This window comes from Marmota marmota, unplaced genomic scaffold (assembly GCF_001458135.2).
Source record: "Marmota marmota marmota unplaced genomic scaffold, marMar, whole genome shotgun sequence".
Taxonomy (NCBI): Eukaryota; Metazoa; Chordata; class Mammalia; order Rodentia; family Sciuridae; genus Marmota; species Marmota marmota.
The window spans coordinates 12877101-12903198 of NW_026000016.1; the positions used below are offsets into that span (position 1 = coordinate 12877101).

The window sequence follows — 26098 nt, forward strand, 5'->3', positions numbered from 1 at the left end:
CCTTTAATATATTCATTTTAATTATTAAGACTAGTTACCTTCAAATATGAGTGATGATAATTTCCTTCTAAATATTTAATAATCTTAGCATTCAAATGCTGAGTGTTTTTTTTTGTTTTTTTTGTTTTTTTTTTTTTGTCAGTAGGGAGTGCATTTGTACATTCAGATTACTGTTTGGTGATATTGGTCCCATGTACCTAAGCCAAAACTTTAAGTCTACTTGCTTGGCCCTTACAATAAAGTATAACTTTAAATCAAAAAAGTAACTCTTATTGTCAATATGGAATGTTTTTTGGGGGGGCCACTGTAAGAGCTGGAGGTAAGAAATTACATTTGATGGTTTGTAAGCTGCATATTGTAACTTGCATTCATGAATGTATTTAACCATTTTTGGTGTGTGTGTATAGATATATGTGTATGTACAAATACATGCATACATCCAATGAATTTGTGGATAGATAAAAATAAGATAGATAAAAAGTATTAAATGTTTTGTCCCTTCTTTTCTGTTGGACTTGTAGTCTTTTGTCCCATGCCCCATAAATTTTTAAATTGTCAAATTTCTTTTTGTTCTGATTTTTCTGATATTTCACAAAGTAGCTTAATTTCTAATTCTATTGCTATCATTTCCCACAAAGCTGACTTTTCTTGGGACACTATTTCTAGTGGCTTAAAATATTCCTTAGGCCACATAGTTTTTACAAATACTGACTAGTAGATCCAGAGGTTGAGGAGTCCTGTTGCAGTCTCATCTAGATCCTTATAAGAAATAGTAATTTCTGTGAAGAAATTTGAGTGGGATGGAGTGAATCCAAACATAATGTCTTTGAAACAATCATCCCATTATTTTTCAGGCTTGTAAACGCACCTTTTTATATTTTTTCCTCCGGTTTTATTTTGAAGTTTTTAAAAACAGTAAAGTTGTAAGCCTAGTACAAATCCTACTGTATTTATTCATCTGGACTCATCATTTTGTTGACACTGCCACATATTCTCTCTCTCCCTCTCTCCATGTGTACCACCCACAGCCCAAACCACTGGAGAGTAAGTTGCAGATTTCATGGCACTCCACCTGAACTCCTTCATCAAGAATCTCTTAAGAACAAGAACATTCTCTTATATAACCACAACATGATTCACCCACTCAGGAAATTTAATGTTGCTATAATACTGTTGGCTAGTTTATAGTCCATATTCCAATTTCCCAATTGTCTCAATAGTATGCTTTATAGCCTAGGAGGATGGGAGCAATTAATTAAATTCAGGATTTAATTAAAGATCATGCATTGCATTCAGTCAGCTTGAAGAGTCTTTAGATATAGATCATGTCTCCAGCCTTTGGTTCTATTTCCTCATATTGATGGTTTTGAAGAGTCGAAGCCAGTTGTTCTGCAGAAAATTTCTCAATTTGGAATTATCTGATTGTTTGCTCATATTTACACTTTTTGTTCATGTCTAAAAACTTATTTACTTTTGTTTTTGAGATTTTACCTGCAAACAGTTTTGTTGAAAATATATAACTGTTTCCATATATTTTTTAATCTTTTTTAGGCAGAGGAATATTTTCAGTGGAACAAATTACCCTGTGGAATTACTTCCAAAACTGGAATTCCACTCCACATAGTCAGCATTAAGCCTTCTACCATGTGGTTTGGAGAAAGAACTAGAAAAACAAATGTGATAGTGAGGTAAGAAACTCATGCCATTGGTCTTCTGAGAGAAACTTTGAGATAAAATATTTGAATTTAGTTTCAAAACAGTCTGGCCTAAGCCCAAGAAGAGGATCTACTGTAATGGTGGGGATTCCTTTCTTTAAACACTGTATAAACTGAAGAGATGCTATTCCAAACCTATTATTATAACATGAGCCATATATCTAAAGGCTGTTCTAGTGAGGGAGGAGAGAAGATGGCTGGAGCCTGTAGGAATCGGAGTGGTTGGGTATGAGTTGTACATTAATGTGGAAAGTAGAAGCCCCTTGGCAGAGTAAAGAGTTTCCATAATGATATCTTCAAACCATTTCCTTGACTTTGGCTATTTAGAATGTCTACAGCAGATTTCCAGTTCTGGAAAGTGTACTCCTGTTCCAAGAAGAAATTCCCGATTGTGGGGTGATTTCATATTGGAATAACCTAAAGATGAGAGTCAGGACTTTTAACTTAGTTTTGCTAAATGACTTTTTAAATTTTTGCTTTCATTTCCCTTTAGGACTGGGGAGAGTTCATACAGAGCTTGCTTTTCTTTTCACTCCTCCTATAGTGAGGTAAGGGGATCCCATAAACTCATAACCTTTCTCCTGGTAGTACTTCAGCCTTCATCATTGATAACAGTACTCTTGACTTCCAAAGGCACCTCTGTTTAAATCTCATCTTTCATTTTTTTTCTAGTAACAGTTGGTTCTCATTATTCATGAACTCCATATTTCTGAGTTTTCTCACTCACCATTACTTATTCGTAACCCCAATATCAATACTTGCAGCCCCTCAGGAGTCAGTCACTTGGACAGTGGTGAGAAATGTGAGTCACTTAACATGCACTTTTCATGATCTAGTTGAACAAGGCAGCTCTCATACTGTAGTTCTCATACTGTAAACAGGTGTCCTTTTTGTGGTCTATAGAATGCCACTTTTTTGGTATTTTTGTGCTTTTTCTCAGTAATCTTGCAATTTTAAATGACGTTCTAGTGTGGTGCTGAAGTACTATCTAGATTCCTGAGCACAAGAAGGCTGTGATGTACCTTATGGTGAAAATATGTGTTAAGAGTCAGGCATAATGGTGCACATCTGTAATCCCAGTGGCTGAGGAAGCTGAGGCAGAATTTTTTTTTTATTTCAAGCTCAAAGCCAGCCTCAGCAACTTAGTGAGGCCCTAAGCAACTTAGTGAGACCCTGTCTCAAAATAAAAAGAGCTGAGGATGTGATTAAGCATCCTTGAGTTCAATTCTTAGTACAAAACACACACACACACACACACACACACATTAATTTTTAGGTCCGAGTTACAGTGCCGTTTGCTGTGAGTTCAATGTTAAGGAATCAGCAGTGTTAAACAAGTTGTCTTTAAACAAATACATATAAAATAAGAGTATATGTAGATTGGTTGATGAAGATATCAACAGGGGCTTTCAGGAATCTAATTATGTACCATTTTCCTTCCTAGAAGCAGTAGTTAAGTATCCTCTAATTCAGTGTTCGTAGTGAGTTTTTAGAATATAATTCCCTACAAATACTGAGAAATTATTGTTGTAGTGTATTTTTTTAGACAGGCTGTCAACTTGAACAAGAAAGGATATTCCTCTGTTGGGAGTCTCAGAAGTAGTGAATCACTTCTGGGTATAGGTTTGACCTTACTTTTTCTCCTTATACAATGCCTGAGGACTAGATCTCCCTACCTTTCTAAGTTAAAGTAGCCTTTTATTTTAATAGAGTTATTGGCAACAACTGAGCTCTTGTCTCTTGATGCTTTATTTGGAAAGTTAGATGCTAATAATCATTCTGTGCCCTAGTCATTCCATTTGCAAAAGGGAAATTTTTGTGTTGTCTTCATGGAGATAATTGATCCATTTTATCTTCCTTCTTCTAGATTAAAGATTTCTTGAGCTACATTTGTCCTGTGAACGCATATCCAAATGTCATCCCATTGGGCACAACTAAGGATAAAGTTATAGAAATGTGAGTAGTTACTACTTGGGACATTGGTTACTCCCTTGATGGCTCTTGACTAGGAGACAAAGGAATTTTACCTGAAAGTTTACAAATCTGGAACCTGATTCCACTGTTAACATTTTCAAACTCTATTCATTTCCCTTTTTTCCTTTAATTCAGTGTGGCAGAATGTACAGATAGTATTATGAATTTGTCCTGGGTAGAATCCTGGCTCTACCATTTACTTGCAGTGTGATCTTAGCCAGATGACTTCTCTAAATTAGTTATTTCTAATAAGCAAAGTAGGAGTATCCATTCATGCTTACTTGTTGAGTTTCTCAGAAATTTAGAGATAATATATGAAAAACACTTAGCATAGTGCCAAGCAGGTGATCAGTGAAGGTATCTAGTGAATGCACAAGCAAAATAAAGGAGAGGTGAAACAGTATGATTATCTTTTACTGTCACTATTTTTTTAACCTCTTCTTTAAGTTCCATCTATTCATTCATTAAATATTACTTTATTTTTTCTTTTGACAGTACTGGGGATTAGAACCCAGGGGTGCTCTACCTCTATCCCTTTTTATGCTAAGTTGCCCAGATTGGCCTCAAACCTGCACTCCTTCCGAGTTTCTGGATCACAGGTGTGTGCCACCATACCTGGCCTATTCATTAAATGTTTCTCTAGTGCCAGCTCTAGCTTAGGCACTGCACTTGGGATGGATCCAAATTGACTAAGATACACCTATACTTATGGAATTCTAGAGTATTGGGAGAAGGCTGGGTCTGAACAGGAGCATACCATATACATACAAATTTCTGTGAATCGTGAAGGTATCTGGCCTGGTGCCAGGGAATCTACCCCAGAGACTTGATTATATACAATATTCTGATAAGTATATACACAGAACCAGGCTTGCAAGCGTTGCTGGAAAATAGGGTTTAGGACTAAGCTCTGGAGAGAGGTGTGGATTGGAAGCACAGATTTAGAATGTGCACCATAAGGACAAAGGAAATCACCAGGAGAGAATGAAGAGGGTAAAATAAGCTGAGGTCAAAATTCTGAGCAGCACATTAAAGAAGGAATGAGAAGGAAACAGAGTGGCCTAGACAGTGGGAGGACCAGGAAAGACAAAATATAGTGTATCAGTGGCAAATTTTTGATTAGTCAAATAATAACAGGGAGGTCTCCTGTTGCCTTGGTAATTAGGTCATTTGTATGTGCCTAATGAGAGCAATTTTAGTAGACTTGTGAGTTGGAAGCCATATTGTATTTTTTTTTTTTAATGTGAAAAAGTGAGGAAGACTATTCTTCAAACAATTTGATAATGCCAGGCATGGAGGTACACCCCTGTAATCCCTGCAACTCAGGAAGCTGAAGCAGGAGGATCACAAGTTTGGGGCCAGTCCTAGCAATTTAGCAAGGCCCTAACCAAATTAGAGACATACTGTCTCAAAATAAAAAGGGCTGGGAATGTGGCTCAGTGGTTATTTCCCTGAGCCTCAGGGACTGTGGTACTGGGTTCAGTCCCTGGTACCAAAAAAAAAATAGTTCAGGAAAGGGTACAGACAAGATGCTAGAGTCTTTTTTTTTTTTTTCTTTAATATTTATTTTTTAGGTGTAGATGGACACAACACAATGCCTTTATTTTTATATGGTGCTGAGGATCGAACTTGGGTCCCGCCCGTGCTAGGCGAGCACTCTACCGTTGAGCCACAATCCCAGCCCTAGAGTCTTGTTATTAAAAGCTGAGATGTAAAAATGCCTTTTGTAATTTATCTTGAATACACTTAAGAAGTGGTAACAGAGCTGAGGTTCTGGAGGGATGGAACAGAATAGACCCTGAACATGAGAAGAAGAGTGACAATGTCATGTGGGTGTGGCTGAACATAAATTTCAGGTTGGGAGCTTCATGGCGCTCTCCTCCAAGTGGTAAGTTATATAAAATCCTCAAGGATTCTGGCAATCTTCAAAGCAGTTAGCAATGCTGCCCTCAATGAAGGGTAGATCCTTTCTCCTTTTATTTCTGTCTTCATACTTTCAGCCTGTAGCTCCAGAATGAAGACATAAATATGTGAGATTGGCAAGATTATTGCAAGATATAAGTAAATCCCATTAAACAGGGAAAGGGAAGCAGCTAGCAGTCCTATATTCCCTGAATACCAGGAGGCATTGTATTACTTGTTTTAGGATAGGGACCTACTTTTCTGCATTACAAGAGTGAAGATCTGTTTTGTTTCCCTTAATCCTAACAATTAGGTTATCTTGGGGTTGTATTTAAATACCAGTTTACGTTTATTAAAGTCATTTTTAATAAACACTACTTTCAGTTCTTAAAAGAAGTTGTGTGATTTCCCCCAAAGTCAAGTTTTTGTAGTCTCTATAAATAATACAAACTTTCTAGCAGCTTTTCCAAAAGGAAAAGTCAAATATTCTGATTCATTTCAGCTTACAGCCTCTATGCAGATCTTCCCAAAGTACTGAGCCAAAGTATAAACCACTTGGAAAACTGAAGAGAGCTAGAACAATTCATGTAGACTCAGGTAAGACTAATAGTCCAGGTCCAGTAGTGTGGGTTTCCTGCAAAGATGTTTTTCAGGATGTTCTGGTCTGGTAAAGTGGCCTTGGGCTAATAGACATGGTCTCCAGGAAGAGCTTTGCTTTCCTATCTTCAGGAAGTCAGGAGTCCGATGTCCTTCACAGGATGAAGTAAGTGGTGAAAACCTGTTGCACATTGCAAGATGTTCTCAGCTTTCTGGGAACATGCTCTGTGACTGGTAGAAGCCCCAAAGAGAGGCTGTGTTGTTACCCTTGAACATTTCCCTTCAATATACAGTGTGAAAATGAAGCCATTATTGTTGTAATTTCTTATCAGACTGATCAGTGGTGGAGAAAAAAATCAATGGATTTTCTCTATACTTTCTTTCATCACTACTTTCATTTTTTAGAAATAAGCTCCGATATAGAAATCAGAACTTTAGATTCTGAGTAAAGCTCTCCTGGTTTACAGCAGCCATATTTTATGGTTAGGATTCTGGTTTCCTTTGAGAGTCAGTTACTGTACCATATAGTGAATACATAATGCTTCTTGAACACCTAGTACATGGCTGGTATTGTACTAGCCATATGGTATCTATTTCGTTTGAGCTGCCGAAACCAAAAAAAAAAACCAGATTGGGTTGTTTATTATTTCTCACCATACTGGAGATTAGAAGTCCAAAATCAAGGGGCTGGCAAGATACATTTCATTCTGAGGCCCTTTCTCTTGGCTTATAGTTAACCATCCTCTTTTGTGCCCACAAGGTGCAGGGAGAGCACTTGAGAATTGGAGGTATCTGGTATTTCTTAAGAGGATACTAATCCTGCCAGATCAGGACCCTATCCTCATTTACCCATAATCACTTCCTTAGAGGCTCTATCTGCAGATTAACTGATACACTGGAAGCTGAAATTCTTTAAAAACAAACAAACAAACAAAAAAACTCGTACCTTTTCTGCATTTACTCAATCCATACTTAAATTCAATGATTGTCTTTTTGGATCTGGTTGCTAGTTCATGTTAATGCTTGCTTCTATTTTATTTATTCTTGATTCCCCCACACCCCACTCTTTGTTAGCTTTGATTTTGTTCCTTCTAGATTGTTCTGTCTTGTTGTTACTCATAGATTTTCTTATATTTGTATGGGTATTAATCTGAATTTTAGATGCATTTTATAGTATCTTAATATTTAATTTAACCCATGTACATCATTGACTTTGTAATTATCCTAATCTGAGTGTGCTTTAAAATCTGGTAATGACTAGATTTTTAGGTCCTTTAGTTTTTTTCTGTTAAGTGATCAGCACCAATATACATGTAGTTTTAAATCAGTTGCTTTAAGATTTGTGCTTTTATCAGAATCTGAGGGGCAAGCTCAGAAGTCATTCTTAGCCTCTTTAAAAACTTCTTTGTGCTCTAAATGTTTTAATAGCTTACCTTATTATCATCTTCACAGACCACTTTTATAAAAGTATATACATACTCACTGTAGATAATTTGGAAAATATATGGCTATATGATATATAGATATTTTGATTAGCATCTTAATGTATTTCTTTCCCCTTATTAACTTACATATTCACAAAACTCAGAGGAGTGATGTCAAAAACATTTTAAAAACACTCTAGAGGCTCTAGTCCATGAGAACAGTAGTGTCTGTAGCGCTAGAGCAATGTACTGAAGTTCTGTTGCACAAGACTCTTTTAAATGGACTGAAGTCCTTAGGGTAAGACCTAGGACAGTGGGGCACAGGGAAATGATGAAAGAATTCAGTAGAGTAATAACTGCATAGATGCACACAGGCTGAAAAGCAGCTTATACCACTTTTATAAATATACACATATGTGTATATGCCTATTTTTCACTTAAAACATTTTATTAAAATATGTTTCTCTTCAAAAACAGTTTAATGGTTGCATACTTTTCATTATAATCTTTGAGTTATGAATATTAAGTCATAATTTAGGTTGTTTTATAATTGTAATAACTCATTGGGTTAAATTATAGAAATTTATGTGCTTAATACATATTACCAAATTGCTTTCTAGTAAGGTTATCAATTTTTACAAATATTTATGACATCTGTCCTTTTTTTTCATGGAGTTTAGGTGTTTTTATTATCAGTATTTATAAATTCTAAGAATTAATACTTGAATATTGTGATATTTTTCTCAGTGTTATGCCTAATTTCATAATTTAAAATTTCACATGGTTACAGAATAGTACACAGTGTTAAACTCAGAGTATAGAAACTTTGCTTCTTAGACACACACAGGTAAGATGACATGAAAATGTTGTGAGAAAGGATTATGCAGTGGAAACATGTTACTGTTACAGTTGCAGATCTAGGACATGGAGTTGTCCAACTTAGACCTCATAAAAAGATGACTCATTGCAGAACTAAAATATATAGCTCATGACTTTAAAAAAGCTATATTCTGGAGACTAGGATGATTCCAAATAGACTAGCTAGACATATTAGTCCTCTGAAGTCCTTTAAGAATGAAGGCTAAGATCAATTATAAATCCTAAATGAAACAATAGATTCTGAGAATTAGCTTCATGGTGGGCATGGCAGCATATGCCTATAATCCCAGCAACTTGGGTGGCTGAGGCAGGAGGATCCAAAGTTCAAGGCCAACCTGGGCAACTTAGGAGACCCTTTTCCAAAATTAAAAAAAAAAAAAAATGTTTGACTTATGAATCAGCATGCCTTTTCTCTGGACATGTCTCCTTATTGGCAAAAGGGGAGCTGGATAATGGCCTATTAAAAATAGTGTTTAGCTTCACCTTTATCATTGGGAAAGCAATTATCTTTAAGAAGTAGGATATTATAAGTTAACACCTTAATTAGAACAACTTGCCACATTTAATTTTCTGCCTCAGTGCCTTTAGAATGTGGGAAAATACTGGTTTTATTGAAATTTTATTCATTTATGAGAACTTCATTTCCCACTTAAGAATGATTGCCCAATCTTATAGACCGGGCTTACTATATGATGATTTGGCATGCTTAATAATCAGTAAAATAGATGTTGACTTAGTTCCTGACACTTATTAGGACTTATCTGATATTTTGGTTAAAGTTGATTTAACCTTTATGTGTTCCCCCAGTATCTGTCACGGTGTTGTGTACAAACGATAAATAGAGGTGGCAGGGAGGGATCAACTCTTTATTAAAGCAGCCAACCCACTAGGCACCTACTGTTTGCAGAGCACACAGAGTTTATAAACCTGGTTGATGAGCAGAACCAGCTGCAATACTTTATTTGGCCCAACCTTCACCAGACAATCTCTGGAAAGAAATCTAGAAACATTTTTCTTTAAACAGTTCTCCCTATCATCCTAACAATCAGATTTAAGAACCACTTGACTTATATTCTCTACTAATGGTGTGGCATTACAAAAATCCAAGAAGGATGATAGATTGTTCAGGATATCCCAATAAGAGGCCTTTTGATTTTATCTTTGGGGAAAAAAAAAAAAAAAAGGAGCCTCTTCATTTTTTGCTGTTTCAAGAATTTAAACCCTGGGTAAATGCTACAAATTAAATCTTCATTGAAAATAGAAATTGACTCCATTTACCTTGTTTCTTATAAACCTTTTTTTTTTTTTAATTGTTGTTCTATAGAGGAGGAAGATGAACTCTTTGATGACCCTCTGCCAGTACCATTAAGGCACAAGGTTCCATACCAGCTAATTCTTCACCCTGGGGTATTTTCAATGACTGCAATATCACAAAACCAGCCTGAAAAACTGAGACAAAGCACAGGATGTTTCAAAACAGAGAGTACACAAAACTCTCTTTTGAGCAATTTTATAGATTGTGAAGAATCCAACAGTGAAAGTGAGGAAGAATTAGAAATGCCATCTTCAGTGCAAGAAGATCTGGGCTCTGTAACACTTCCCCAGCAAAAGGCTGATGTGGATGTACCACAGTGGGAAGTATTCTTTAAAAGAAAAGATGACACCACAGATGAGGGTTTGGAAAACTTCCCTTCCTCCACAGAGACAGGAGGATCTCAGTCACCCAATCTTTTCAATGACTCTGATGGAGAATCAACACACATCTCCTCCCAGAATTCTTCTCAGTCAACACACATAACAGAACAAGGAAGTCAAGGCTGGGATAGCCAATCTGATACTGTTTTGTTATCTTCCCAAGAGAAAAATGGTGGGGATATTACCTCTTTGAACAAAGGTGTCTACAGACCAAAAACCAAAGAGAATATTCCTACCTCCCAGATGGAACAAAATGTACTTTGCCCAAAGGACACTCACTCTGATTTAAAAAGCAGAGATTCAGAAGTAACTACAGTTCCTAACACTGGAGAACCAACTAGTCTGAGTTGTGGGAAACACATACCTGAGAAAAACAGATCGCTAAATCTTAGCACACATTCAGATTCACAGAGTTCCTCTGATTTTGAAATTCCCTCAACTCCAGAAGCGGAACTACCTAAACTAGAGCATTTACAGTATTTATATGAGAAACTGGCAACAGGTGAGAGTATAATAGTTGAAAGAAAAAAATGTTCACTCTTAGATATTTAAATGGAATACTTAAAAATCTTCAAATAGCCTAAAAGACAGCAGCAAAACACACGTCAATGGAAAGACATGTGGGGAAACATAACCCAATTACATGCTGTGTATAAGAAACTCAGTTCAAATGGTGTAAGTTAAAAGGATGGAAAAGAGACACCATTTAAATACTAAAAGCTGGAGTAACTACACAAATATCAATTTCTGGATAAAAGCTTCAAGTTAACAAAAAGACATAAGAATCCTAAATTTGCATGCACTTAACAGTCAAAATACATGAAACAAAAGGAAATGCAAACTAATGTACAATTATATTTTAACATTCTTCTTTTTGTAAGAGAACTAGTATAAATACAGAAAATCAAGTATATAGAACTAAACACCATCAGTCAACTGGATCTAATTTGCATTTATAGAACACTGCACCTAATAGTAGAACACATCTCTTCAAGTGCACATGAATATTCACAAAGATACATCTTGGATTATAAAAATTAGAATAACTGAATCTATAAATTGTTTATGGGGGGAATCACCTTTACTTTCAAAAGATGTTCTATCACTTTAAACCGTTGATCTGAATACAGTGGTAAAACTAGAACAATAAGAATGTAAAAGAAAATGTTTATGAATTAAATGACTATATGTTCAAAGTCATTAAATTTAAGTTCACAAGTGCTTCTAAGAATTCAATAAAGTTTTACAAACATTCATAAAAACTTCTGTATGCTGACATTTCACAATAATCAGAGCTGAGACATCAGTTTTTAGTGGTATCTCACAATTTGTAGATTAAACGGAGAATGATTTGTATCTTGATGTTGCATAGTAATAAGACCAAAAAGTAGTCCTGGATCCACCATACTAGAGTTACTATATTTTGTATAATAGTCACTAATGCTTAAGACTTAGTTTTAATAGTATACTTATGATTCAAGATAGGCATTCACAAAATACCTGTAAACATTCTTCTGAATATATTCCTAGCATTTTACAATCACCATTTTATGTCTGGTAAAAATGCTGGCTGAATTCAAGGGCTAAGAGCAATACAGACTATTCAACATACTTGTAAAGGTCATCAGATTTTAAAGCAGAGGTTTTGAGTGATAATATTTATCAGTGCTTATTCTGTAAAAAAAAAAAAAAAAAGTTTTTTACACACATATGCTTTAATTCTCATAACTACCCTTTGAGGGATAGGAGATGAAGGCACAACAGGTTAGTTCACCATAGCCAGTAAGGGGCAAAGCCAGGATTCAAACACAAGCAGCTTGACTTTACAGTCTCTGCTCTTAAGCACTATGCTATTCAAGTCATTATTATCTAATAATATAGTATAAAAACGGGCAGGAATAATTTAGTTGCTACTTGATTTTTACTTCCAGAACTATTAATTGTAAAAGGAAAAGTGGGAAAAAAAGTTGAATCCCAGGACCTAAAAATTTTAAGAATAGACACTGATTTTTTTTTAAGTATCCCTGAATACTTATAAAATAGGTATAGTTTTCAGCCTAGTAATTGGATGATCTTGGGCACATTAATGTTACCTACCCAGTCTAATCCTGTTACCTTAGGTGTAATAAAGGAATGACGGCAACAACCTTCTAGATTTATGAGAAGTACATTAGTATACACATAAAGGGCCTAAGCCTTATTCAATTAATACTAGTTCTGAATTCTAAAATTTCTTTGTATTTCAAGGCAAACTTACAATAGTTAAAGGACCTAGTAACTAATAGCATAAAAATTTCAAATACACAGTATCTGTCCATATTGTGCTAACTACGTTCAGTTGTACTTTTAATACCCAAATGCATGAACCCATAAAGGAACTGTATAGAAATCTTTGGTTAATCTCATCAGCAGATAGAAATGTTATCAGTATCTTTCTGCATTCTACTGGAAACATTCAAAAGCAAATGAAGTTAAGCCTTGGTAAATGGACTATCAAATGCCAAACTAAATTTATTTTGCTAAGGAAAAACTGAACTAAAAGAAGTACGGTCTAAATTTTGAAAATTTGGGAGAAAAACTCATGAGATTTCCAATTGTATATTACAATCCTACATTAATACTGGGAATGATGGTCTTAAAACTTGCACAGATTTATAACTCAGATTTGCTCTATTACCCTAGAATACCTGCATTATATTGAGAACAAATTCTGATGTCTTTAGGAAATCAAAAAGAAGAAACTAAATGTTGATTAAAATAGTTAGTCTCTAACAGCTTCATTTTAATAGTTCCTATTATTTTACTGCCTAAGCTCAGCTTTTTAACATAGAGGTAACACAAGTACTCAAAATCTCAAAGACCTATTAAATTTCTATTAGTAAGGACAAAACAACAAGAAAAGTCTTTTTCCTTTTGTCCTCCAGTTTTACATCTTTTAAAAAACCCAGACAGTAGATGAGATTAAATAATTAGATAGTAAAATACTGGCTAAAAAAATTAAACCTTTAAACCTATGAGAAAGATAATTCAAAATAAGCTTTGCCGCCAGGGGGGAAACATGTAAATTTGTGATACTTTCTTACTATTGAAATCACGTAACTAAACTTTTCATAAAGAAAACACAAGAAATGCTATTAAAAAATATATTTTTTCTTGACACATTCTGTAATTTTTGGTTAGCAGACACTATGAGGCTCCAAACATGCAAACAATTTTCCTACATTATGAAAGAGCAAAGTCATGTGATAGCAATATAGTGAATAATAAAGTGTACTAAAAAGGAGTTAAGAATCAGGAAGATATTTTAAAGTACTACATTCTTGAATCAGTTCAATGTTACCCCAGGTTACTGTAGATCATTAAAGCCTAGAGCAGTGAGCTTAGGCAGGATTAATTAGGAATACTGGAAGCTAGATTTGTGGCATCTTCATGTTGGGACACCATGATTAGAAATCCCAGAATCAGAGATGAAAACAGTTTTCCTGATTGAGGTTTTACTATACATGGGGGAAATCTTTCCATTCAGTCATTATTAACTAATAAAAGGTCTCAATTCAGGCATAGACTTTGGCCAAGTTTAGCTTTATCATATCTTAAAAATTCATTATAAAACAAGTATCAGTTCAAATATAGATTACTTTTTAAGAAGAACCTGCAGGAAATATAAAAATAATTGAATCTGATGGAAAGGAAACATTAAAACTGCCTAAAATTGAAAGGATGTAAAGATAGGGTGTATTACGTTATCATTAAGTACAGCTGCTCCTCAGGTCTCCTGTTTCAAGGTTTAGACCAGAGATACTCAACATGGATCTCCTGTTTCATGCTAAGTGGAGTGCTCAAAGAGCTCCATTTCCCCTGCCATGGCACTCCAAAAAGCCTGCTGGTTCACCTGTCCTGTCCTTTCAAGGAAGCATAATAGCCAGTCATTCTGGACCTTTATAGAGGGCTTTTGGAGATTTTTATTCTACAGGATTAAAATCATGTAAGAATTTCAGGTTGAGACATACAGCCTTTATAATGGTCTAGATCACTTCAAAATATGAAATAAAGCTAAAATTAAAATTAAAATTTTTTACATTTAATTTTATACCTTAATTTTTATATCATGAAAATGCCAAGGTTTTAATGAAAAAGTAGAAAATTAGAGTAAAAAAATTCAGTATCACCTATTTGTCTCAAAACAAGACCAGTGGGTATTAAATAGGAATATAGTAACAAAAATAGAACTTGTATACAGCCCAAATTCAACTATTTCTTTGAAACCAAGGTATAAGGCAAGATGAATTTTTCATCTCAGCATTCATTACCTTATCATTTTAACACTTTTCAAACAGTGAAGGGAGCACTTCTCTGTTCACACAGACTTCATAAGTATACACATGCTGAGCCATAGTTTGTCTTCCATGTTTGATGTCTAACCACCAAATATGTATACTTTAAATTCGGTTACGTGACCCTGTGTCCTCTTCAGAAGCAACAGTAATATATTTGGCAAATGTCTTGAAACGTGAATTGTAAATTAACGTAAGTATAATCCTGATAGTAAGAAAGAGTCCCAAATACTTATTTTTTTAAAGTGTAACATTGGTGGGGGGGACTACAATTATCATCAGCTCTATTTCCTGAAAATTCAGTTGAGGTAACCTCTGCAAGTCACAGCTCCACATTTGCATACAGTTCTGATCCTCTTTTTGGCAGGGCTATGGTCAATAGAATCTGAAGATACATCTCCAGAACCTGAACATACAGAAGAAAAACAGAAGAAAGTAAAGACAATTTAGAATGAAATTCAATTTTTCTATTAGTTTTAAAGTAGCTAGCAAGGCTACTAAACTCATGCAAGATCACTGAAGTAAGTTTACTCCCAAGGAAATAAAAGTTTTCCCTTTGCATTTATAAGTAGGAATGTTCAGACAACTCATAATTGCTTTAAAAGGATGGTGTAGGCTAGGTAAGAGGTCACACTTAGGTTATTAGGCCACATTTGTGAGATTGGGTCTCTGCAAAGCTGAAACTTACTGGGAAACCCCAATATACATTCATTCTTTTCATACATTAAGAGCAAATAAAGTCAAGCAATAACTATGTGAAGGACACCATTCTTAGAAAAACAAAGGAAACAAATTTTCATATTGTCACAATAAAGCAAACAAATTAAATGTCCTTTTTTTTTTTTTTTTACTTATTTATTTATTAGTTTTCGGTGGATACAACATCTTTGTTTGTATGTGGTGCCGAGGATGGAACCCGGGCCGCATGCATGCCAGACGACGAGCGCTCTACCGCTTAAGCCACATCCCCAGTCCTAAATGTCCTTTTAAAAGTCAGATTCAAGAAGGAATGGAATAAGTTCCTATGTGACTGAAATCATCATTTCAATCTTCTGAACTAACATTGTTTATTAATAAAATTCAGAAATGTAGGCTTATATTTTTAAAATACAAGCAGTTTAGTAATGAAAAGGTGTTGTAATAAATCATTTTCCAAAACAGAGTTCTGAAAAAAGGGGGCAACATGATATAGAAGACACCATTTCTCAGACAACCAGATAAGCTCTGAATCTTAAGACCAGGAACTCTTACAGCCTTGATTTCTTTCATCATTAAAGTTAGTTTGTTGCAGATGATCTAAGGCTTTTTCCTATTTTGATTCTTCATATTGAAACTAACATCAAAGAAACTGTACTCAAAAATCCTACCTTTCATTTGATAATCAAATGTCAGCTCTTCTCCAGCATTTATGGTTCTTGTGGAAAATAATGCTATTCGGGGAAGACGAGTATCGAGGTTATCGATGAAAACATTGAACACCTGAAGATTTGGGTCACACTAAAAACGAACATTAAAACCCATTTAAGTAAAAGTGATGTAAACAAACTGTTTTACATGCTATATAAAACCTTTAATTTCCCAGTGTGTTTATTTTTTAAGGGCCATAATTATATAAAATAATGGTTACCTGAACACAAGCACTGTGACACTTGTGATAGTCAATCTAATATACCAAGACAGTTACCAAATATTAACAAGCAGGTAGCATATACCTGATAATGTATATAATGATTCGTGTCCTGGGCAGGTTATGGTGGGACAGTATGAGATTTTATTGTACTGACAGAATGGAATGCAATTTAAAACTTTTGAGTTATTTATTTCTGGAATCTTCCATTAAATATTTTTAGACTGGAGTTGACTGTGGATAACCAAAAACGTGGAAATTGAATCTGTGGATAAGGGATAAGAATTATATATTCCAAAATTTAGCTACAAATTCCAAAAGTCAAGTTTGACTCAATGTTTTACTGGAAATTAAATTGCTTAGGTATGTACATTCAAAAGTATTATTTTCACATATAAGAAATTTTCAAACATACTTAGAAGTAGAGAAAATAATACACTAAATCCATAAGTATCTGCTTAGCTTCAACAATTATCAATATGTTTACCAATCATCATCTTCTAGTCCCAACACTTTATTTTCCTGAAGAATTTAAATTTAACATTTCTTCTATAACTATCTCAGTAAGTCACACAATTTAAAGAACCAGAATAACAGTATTTTAAAAATCAAAAATCAGTACCATGGGATAAATTTTAAATTGTATGGAGTTTCACTGCTTAAACTTTTATTTATAATTGTCCAATATTTTGAGAGAATTCTCCACTAAATTATGGAATATCCAAGAAGAGTGATCTAAACAATCATACTATGAAACCCAATTACATAATTAGTTGTCACTGAATAGAACATAAGTGTTTTGGAAGTACAGTTGGCTCTCTGTAACTGTGTAATCTCCATCCACAGACTCAGCCATTGGCAGATCAAAAATGTTTGGAGGAAAAAAGTACACTTATATTGAACAGGTACAGACTGTTTTGTCATCACTCTCTAAACAGCATAGTAAAACATTACATTGTATTAAGTATTAGAGATTATCAAAGTATAAAAAAGGATGTGCAGATGATGTGCAAATACTACATACCATTTTATATAAAGGAACCTGAGAGATTCTGGAACCAATCCCCTGAGATAACAGAAGGATGACTGTTATCTCCAATTTATCATTAAGAAAAAAATTATTTTAAAGCAAAAGTTTAAGTCATAAAACAAGGGGGTCAGAAGGTCTCTCACACATCACTGACAATCACACATCAGTTTTTTGTTATGCAACCCATTAGAAGGTTATCATGATTTATAACATCAGCTGTACAACTTACTCTCTGATATACGTTTTTCTTATATCTATAACGTCTATAAAATGGAGTTATCAACCTAACTAGCCCTATATACCTGACATTTAGAAGGTGCCCCCAGATTAACTTACCTTTGGAAATAGTTTTCTCAGAGGATGAGACTCTGGAGTTATAATTGGAGCTCTCAGTTCTTTAAAATACTAATGGAGAATAATTTATAACTTAGGGGTGAAAATGTCCCAACTATTTTAATACTCTACAAATCCTTAAATTTTATTTTAAAAATGTTAACATGCTTATATTTTAAGAAAATACAGTAGTCCCTCTTTATCCATGGGAGATTCAGTCCAAGACCCTAGTGGATTCCTGAAACCATAAATCATTACCCAAACCCTGTCTTTGCTAGGTTTTGTCCCTAAATACATATATGATACATTTAACTTATAAGTTATGCAAACAAAAAGGACAATAACTAAAATAGAACAATTTTGTACTAAATGTAATCTCTCAAAATGTTATACTTTCTACCTCTGCACTTTAAAAAAACACTTTACTCTTTGGCATATCCAAATTGCCAGCAACACTATGCTTATGTTTTGGGGCCATTATTAAGTAAAATAATGGTTACCTGAACACAAGCACTGTGATACTTTAATAGTAGATCTAACAAACCAAGACAGCTACCAAATATTAACAAGCAGGTAGCATATACCTGATAATGTATATGATGATTTGTATTTTGGGCAGGTTATGGTGGGACAGTATGAAATTTTATTGTACTGACAGAATGGAATGCAATTTAAAATTTATGAGTTATTTATTTCTGGAATCTTCCATTAAATATTTTTGGACTGCACTTGACTGTAGATAACCAAAAACGTGGAAAGTGAAACTGTAGATAAGGGGTAAGAACCATATATTCCAAAATTTAGTTCTATTAACTCTAAGTTAAAGTTAAATATAACTGCAAGTGATTTTTGACTCTTTTTTTTTTTTTTTTGTACTGGGGATTGAATTCAGAGGCACTCAATCACTGAGCCACATCCCCAGCCCTATTTGTATTTCATTTAGAGTCAGGGTCTAACTGAGTTGCTTAGCGCCTCACCATTGCTGAGGCTGGCTTTGAACTCAAGATCCTCCTGCCTCAGCCTCCCAAGTCTGGGATCACATAGGTGTGCACCACTGCACCCAGTTTTGAGTATTTTATTTCTTAATTATCATTTATTAATTTCCTCTCTGATATGAATACCTACCTTATAAAGATTATTAATTGAAAGACTAAGCAAAGCATAAAGACTCTGGAAAAACTTGGTAAGCACCTCAATGTTGATCTTCCTAACATAGCATTAATACCATGACTTAACAGAAGAGACCTTTCATTAACATAATTTGAAAGGGTATGTTTAAAGATGATTATTCTTCAGCCATGAGAATTCATTAAAAGTAGTGTTAAGTTGAACTATTTATCTATAATTTAAGCATTTTTTTCTTACACTGTGATTCACAAAATGAGACACATTTCCATATCGGGCTGCATCCACTGTGAATTCATCAGATTCATAATCCAGATCAAAGAGATATGTGATTCCTTTGTTGTCATATAACTGCCCCCGTCTTTCAGCTTCTTCACTTGTGATTACCTAGATAAAAAACTATAGTATATTATGTAGCTATTGCTGAACTGAAGAAACATTCTTCCACAGACTATCAATATATTGATGCCTACAAATGTTTAAAAAAGAAATTTAAGTGTTATCAAAACAAATATTCAACATGAATTAAGAGCTAGATGAAAGAGGCAAGGAAAATGAAGGGTGAAAAACAGATGGTGAAAAAAAATAATTCTTTAACTTAAAAAAAAAATTAAATGTGAAACAAGTTGAAACACTCATTATTTTCATTATTATAAGGCTGTTCAAAAAGCTGTAAATATAGCTACCTATAGGACATAAGCACATTTACAAGTGTAAATTTTCTAAATGTGCTCTGAAGGCACATTTTTCCTATAACTAATCTGCACACAGTTACAAGTGGAAATTTATTATATAACAAGAGAAGGCATGTTAAATTTGCAGTTAATTGGAAAGTTTTGTAGAAAATGTAGCATGAAATTCTATAGATGAAAATTTTCCAACCCCTGGATGATGGTTAACAGTGGTCGTGTTTGCCTTCCATGTGTGAGGCCCTGGGATCTATCCCCAGCATAAAAAACATCAACTGTAGTTCTGCTCTTAGAAACACAACTTTATTACAAGCTCAGTTCAATAAACCAAAAATATCTAAAGTGATTCATGCTATCAACCAAATGTGACTGCTATATTTAAAAAAAAAAAAGAAATATATAAGATCTAGCTTCTTGAATAATGATCTATAATAATCTGCCATTGTCTAAAAATATAAGGATCAAAACAAGAATCTCATCTAATTTCAGAATCTTAGAAGCCTATAGAAACCGGTCAGATTTGATGATCCCAGACAAGCAACCACACTCATGTTCCTAGTACCAGCTTGATCCATCATTCAGTTTTAGGTAGTGTGGCGTAGTCAACAGCACTCATTCTGAATCTTGATTCTTCTTGATAACAATATAATCTATGTGATGTTGGGCAGCTTCCTCAATTTCTCTGTATCTCAGTTTCTCTAATAACATAGTTAACAGTTCTACCTCATTGAGTTGAGAAGATTATTGAGTTCATATAATAAGATGCTTAGAATAGTATGTGGTCTATGGTGAATATTATTTTTATATTTATGCATGGTTTGTATATAAATAAATTTGATAATATTTGGTCATTTAGAGAATGATCTACAGTTCAAAGTATCTGATTTTCAGATGCAGTTTGATTTTCTTATAGATGCAATAAATGGTTTTGTGTCCCCTTTTACAATACCTACTTATGAAGTGTTGATCTACTCTATATTATTCATGTTGATACAAAATAAGTATAGCCAAACGTAACCATATTTGGCCAAATAAATTAATTATAACTTGAAACTTATAAGTTTCAATGTCAGTATGTGTTTAGGTCTGATTTTCTTCTTAATGAAACTATAAAATAAAAATTACTTGTTATATTTTAAAATGTACACATACTATGTTCAATGACTGTAAGTGGGGGTTTTTTGAAAAATAGCTATATAAACTTATCATTATATATTTTTGCTCAGATGTAAAATTAAAAGTTTCCTTTTGATGAGGTGGTTACCGAGGATTGAACTCAGTGACACTCAACCACTGAGCCCCATCCCCAGCCCTATTTTATATTTTATTTAGAGACAGGGTCTCACTGAGTTGCTTAGAGCCTCGCTTTTGCTGAAGCTGGCTTTGTACTCACGATCCTTCTGCCTCAGCCTCCTGGGTCCTTAGGATTAAAGGCTGTGCCACTGCACCTGACCAAAAGTTTAAAAGTTTACATTTTTAATTATTCCAGTGAACCCTTCTCCTAAACCTGAATTTTTTTTTATATTTGCAAATGATGTATCAAGTATTTATGTTAATTGAGGTAAAAAGGTAACTTCACAAAAATATAAACCTTACAGGAACATTATGTGATAAACTGAACGTACCTCTCCAACATATTCCATGACAAAACTCATTTTTTTAATCTTCATAAGGGTTTTTACACCCCAGCCACAGCCATTGCTAGTTCGAAAGATGCAAAGTGAATACTGCGTGCCTTTTTGCACAATCCTATTGGGACAATCAGGTCCACATCGGCACCTTGAGTTGCATTCATAGATGGGGGTACCAGGTGGGATTCTAATTTGCTGGTTCTTATTATAAGCCAAAAGAACTCCAGCTTCAGCAGGACAACATTTCTCAAAGTAACAATCTGTGCATGAACAACCAAATGTAGCTTCATTGACTAAGCTGATCCCAGGAGCTGGTTTGTATTCATTAATGTAGAAGAAGTCTGAAGGTGGACCCTCTAAGTCAACAGTATTTTCAACAAATATCATTCCTTTATGATTCTTTCTTCTGTTGAGTTCATCTTGCCATCTCTGCAGAGCTATCCTTTGTTTGGCTTTCTTTACAATGTACTCAGCAACAGCAGGTTTCAAAGCTTTATTATTGTCTTTTGAAATTACTGATTTGCCTTTTTTTACCTGAGATAAATAATTATGCCTGTCATTAGAGAATTGTTGAAGCAGTAACGGACACTTGAGATTTTGTAAGGGTTCCCAAGTATTTGTAGAATCTGGCCATCCTTTCCATTTTACAAGATAATATTCCATATCCTTAAATGCAAAAGAATGCAATTAGATCATGACAAATTATTTAAGATAATTAAGCACTTTAAAGAGTAAGCTACCATTACCATTTTTCTTGAGAGATTACAGAATATGGGAAGAGCCATAGTTTCTATCAGTTGAAGTACAGATCACATAAACTATTTTTCTTTATATTACATAGAATAGAATTTATATACAGCATAACATGTCTGATAATAGGTTAAAAAGTCTTATCTAGAGAAAAACAGAGATACTAAAATTTATGAATATTTGACTAAACAGCTATTAGGTTAAATATAAAAGCATTTATCTTGATTATGGAAATATATGATCCTAAAGCCAACTATCCATGTCTTATGTTAGTGGCTTACTTGGCTAGCATAGATGCAGGCTTTCTTTAAGGTACAGGACTTAATATTGTTAACTGGACATGAGGGAAATTATATTTCTTAATGTCATGGGCACTCATCCCCTAGATATGCTAAAGATACACTGTCCAATACAGTCACTGCTCAGCTACTGAGAACCTGAAATGTGGCTAGTCTGAACTGAAACGTGCTTTAAGTATAAACCCATTGAATTTTATAGACTTGGGCAGGGAGAGTAAAATACCTCTAAGTTTAAAAAAATACTGATCAGAGACTAGGGTTATGGCTCAGTGGTGGAGTGCTAGCCTCCAATGTGTGAGGCCCTGGATTCGATCCTCAGCACCACATATAAATAAACAAATAAAAAAAAGTATTTAAAAAAATACTGATCACATGTTGAAATCTCTTTCATATTTTGTATTAAATATACTACTGAAAACAATTTCACCTCTTCCTTTCTACTCTGTTCAACATGGTTACTAAGAAAATTTTAAGACATCCTGTACACACTGTATTTCTATTGAATGGCATTCTAGAGGATGCTAGCCTTATTTAGAGTCACACATAACTAATCAATTGGATCAGGTAACAGGCACTCCAGCCACCAAAAGTCAAATATTTTGACTTATCACACAAACTGATGTTAATCATCATGGTATCTTGAATCTTGTGTTTGTTTACACTACAGTAATATATTTTCTTTCCTTAAAATCAGGCAACATCTTGTTTCTTAACTTTCTCTTTTAAAAAGTTAAGCAGGGCTTGGTGATCCTGTAATTCCAGCAACTCCAGAGGCTGAGCCAGAAGGATCCCAAGTTCAATGGTTAGGATTAGTCTTTAGCAAGGCCCTAAGCAATTTAGTGAGATCTGTGTCAAAATAAAAAATAAAAATGGCTGGGGGCTGGGTACGGTGGCGCACACCTGTAATCCCAGCAACTCAGGAGGCTGAGACAGGAGGATCGTGGATTCAAAGCCAGCTTTGGCAACAGCGAGGAGCTAAGCAACTCAGTGAAACCCCATCTCTAAATAAAAATACAAAATAGGGATGGGGATGTGGTTCAGTGGTTGAGTATCCCTGAGTACAATCCCAAGTACCCCCCCCCCCAAAAAAAATGCAGTTAAGGATATAGAATAAATTTATATATTCCAAAGTGAAGTCTCTCACTACCTTTTTCTCATCCTCCAGAATAACTAATATATCCACATGCCCTAAGATAAAATAAGCTCATAAAATTCTTCTGAAATATGAAAGTAATTAAACTGCATTTGACAATTTCTAAGTATCACATAATTTGTGAGATAATGAAAAAACTTAATTGGGACTAAATTTGCCTTTCCCTAAAAAATTTAGTGAATTTTTATTATAAAGTAAAGATGTACAGGACAGTTATTTAAGTATCCATTAATTCCCTCCATCCCCCACCAAAGTGCTGGGGATAGAACCCAGGGGTCTCTTGCAGCTGGGCAAGCACTCTACCACTAAACTATTCTCCAAGCCCATATCCACAATTTAAAAATGACAAATAACCTGGAAGGTCTAGGCTGTGTTCCCTAGCATACTGCTGAAGATAAAAACTGGACTAAGGAACACTGTGACACATTCATGACTAAACTTAATATTATCCTCATTATCTATATCTTAATGTTTTATTTTATTTTACTCAACAAGCAGTAATTCTTATGAATAAAATTGACTTGCTTTTTGAAAACTGCAAGTTTTCAAAAAACCCATTTCTGTTAAAAATGTGTTAAATTATGGTCTAAGGACATGCACAAAAACTGTATTTCCATGGAAATAAATAATTGTAGTTCCAGACACAGGAAAAAAAAAAAAAAAGGACTAGATGTACAACAAAGTATTTTTGTCAAATTAATTCTTCCCCTTGTCAGATACCTGCTAATAATAGTCCAAGTTTGCTGTTATCTATACTGAAGCAGACATGAAATCCATTAGGCAGTATCTAACATATATCACTCTTAAGTTTTAAAAATTTTTTGATGCCAGAATAAAGCAGTGCAACCCTGGTCCTTTTTTTTTTCCCCCCTGCTACATTTTTTCCTACAATAGTCCTGACTTATGCTAAACATTAAAAGAAAACAAAGAAACAGAAATCCAGGCTGTAAGTCAGATGGTTAAATTATCCTGTAAAGTTAAAAACATCTAAGTCTAAAATTTACAATTTAATCTATTGTATTGTTTAATCTTGCATTTAAGTGACTAAATTTTATATGTTGACCACATTGGCACCTACTTAATTTATGGGGAGTAAGTACACTTAGAAAATATGAATGCCTCTTTGACAAAAGAGTATAGAAATATTTTATCTGTGGTCTGCAGACATTTTATAAGCATATTTTACTTTTAAAATATAAAAGACTTTCTATTTTGAAAAATAATTTTACAAAGGAAAATTAAGAAACAAGTTCAGTTAATTAATAACCTTAAATTCTAAGTCAAAAAGCTCATAGACTTATATATCAGTATCTTATTCTGATGCGTAATCAACTCTTGATTACCTTCAGAAATGGAATACAGCAGTAAAAATAACTATGTAATTTGGAATGCACCATTCAAATTTTTTCTTCAAGACATTTTTGCCCACTATATTTGGCTTAAATTAAATTTAAATATTTTAATATATATAACAAATATATGAAAGTTTAGGCACTGGGGCATGAAGAAACAATAAGGTATTACAAGCCTTTACAAATAAAATTTAATTGGGAAAAAAAGGCAATAATATGAAACAGCTAGCAGTGCAAGGCAATACAATTTTCAATGCCAAAATAAATAAGACAAGCAATACCACAAATAGAATATAAAGAGGAGAATCAATATTGTCCAGATAAAGGGAACAGAGGAAGTAGAACCAACTACACTGTGAAAGGCTGACAGAATTTGCTGAGTAGGGAGCATGGCAGGCAGGGTGAGAAACAAGCAAAAGCTTGAAGCTAAGATTTGCATGAAGTATCCAGAAAACTGTTAAAAGATGAACTTGTCGAGCTTTAAAATTCAGAATGTCGAATCAAAATAAAACCAATGCTGAGCTAAGGGAAGGATAAATTTTAGACAACCCTGACTATTTGGCTGAGGAATCTGAACTGGCCCAATCAATCTTACAATTCTTAGAATACAGAGCATTTCTGTGTGGAAATTCTAAATACATTTAATTCCACCTAATTAGTAAAGTTTATTTATCTAATTGCCAAACCAATGAATTCTTCAATCCTCACCTAATTCAAGCTCTCTGAAGCAGCAGCCCTCACTTGACCATTCATTAGGCTTAAAAATCATATTTTTTCATTCTTGTTCCTTTTCTCATTTCTTTGTTAAGACTGAGTCCTCTATCACTTAATGTAGATACTCAGGACTTGTCCTTGACCCTTTTTACACTAAAAAAAAAAGTATTGATGCCTTTGATAATCTGATGGAAGATATGGAAATTTCCATAACAAATGTCAGATATATAACCTTTTGAGTAATTTCAAGGTGTTTGGATGTTCAGGGTGTTAAGAATTCCTCTACACCAGACATGGTGGCACACACTTGTAACCCCAGCAACTCATGAGGCTAAGGCAGGAAGATCACAAGTTCAAAGCCAGTCACAGCAATTTGGTGAGGCCCCAGGCAACTTAGTAGTTGTGGCTCAGCCATTAAGCATTGGTTTCAGTCCCTGGTACAAAAATAAATAAACAAGGGCCTGAAGTTGTAGCTCAGTGGTACAGCACTTGCCTAGCACACGTGAGACACTGGGTTCAATCCTCAACACCACATAAAAATAAATAAAAGTATTGTGTCCATCTACAACTAAAAATATTTTTTTAAAAAACACCTCTATTGGGGTTGGGGTTGTGACTCAGAGGTAGAGCGCTCGCCTACCATGTGTGAGGCACTGGGTTGGATCCCCAGCACCACACACAAATAAAAAATAAAGATATTGTGTCCACCTATAACTAAAAAATAAATATTAAAAAAAAAACCTCTATAAATTCTCTTTCTGAGCAATGTTGCTGTAGTTAACTATATGCTGATGATTCCCAAAACTTTATCTCCAACTCCATATATCCAACAGCCTACTTGATGTCCAAAAGATACTTTTTTTTTTTTTTTTTTT

At 34.3% G+C, this 26098-nt stretch overlaps 2 protein-coding genes across 16 annotated transcripts in view; one reads left to right on the forward strand and one right to left on the reverse strand.

Moving 5' to 3' along the window:
• Dclre1c (DNA cross-link repair 1C) overlaps positions 1 to 11011 on the forward strand; it is a 30093-nt gene extending 19082 nt beyond the window's left edge. For 8 of the 13 annotated variants that reach the window (XM_015483506.2, XM_048809171.1, XM_048809175.1 and 5 more), the window contains 5 exons: positions 1552 to 1688; positions 2209 to 2263; positions 3583 to 3671; positions 6094 to 6188; positions 9816 to 11011. In XM_015483506.2, the coding sequence (XP_015338992.1) occupies positions 1552 to 1688; positions 2209 to 2263; positions 3583 to 3671; positions 6094 to 6188; positions 9816 to 10738 (1299 nt within the window). In that variant the 3' untranslated portion in view covers positions 10739 to 11011. Of the gene's footprint in view, positions 1 to 1551; positions 1689 to 2208; positions 2264 to 3582; positions 3672 to 6093; positions 6189 to 9815 lie in introns of those variants that run through there. The other 5 variants (XM_048809178.1, XR_007349716.1, XR_007349715.1 and 2 more) reach the window with 5 other exon arrangements.
• Positions 11012 to 11838: 827 nt separating this feature from the next.
• Suv39h2 (SUV39H2 histone lysine methyltransferase) overlaps positions 11839 to 26098 on the reverse strand; it is a 27161-nt gene continuing 12901 nt past the window's right edge. For 2 of the 3 annotated variants that reach the window (XM_048809180.1, XM_015483508.2), the window contains 4 exons: positions 20950 to 21621; positions 18876 to 19022; positions 15888 to 16017; positions 11839 to 14926 (listed from right to left, as the gene is read on the reverse strand). In XM_048809180.1, the coding sequence (XP_048665137.1) occupies positions 14820 to 14926; positions 15888 to 16017; positions 18876 to 19022; positions 20950 to 21618 (1053 nt within the window). In that variant the 5' untranslated portion in view covers positions 21619 to 21621 and the 3' untranslated portion in view covers positions 11839 to 14819. The remainder of the gene's footprint in view (positions 14927 to 15887; positions 16018 to 18875; positions 19023 to 20949; positions 21622 to 26098) is intronic. The other variant, XM_048809181.1, reaches the window with a different exon arrangement.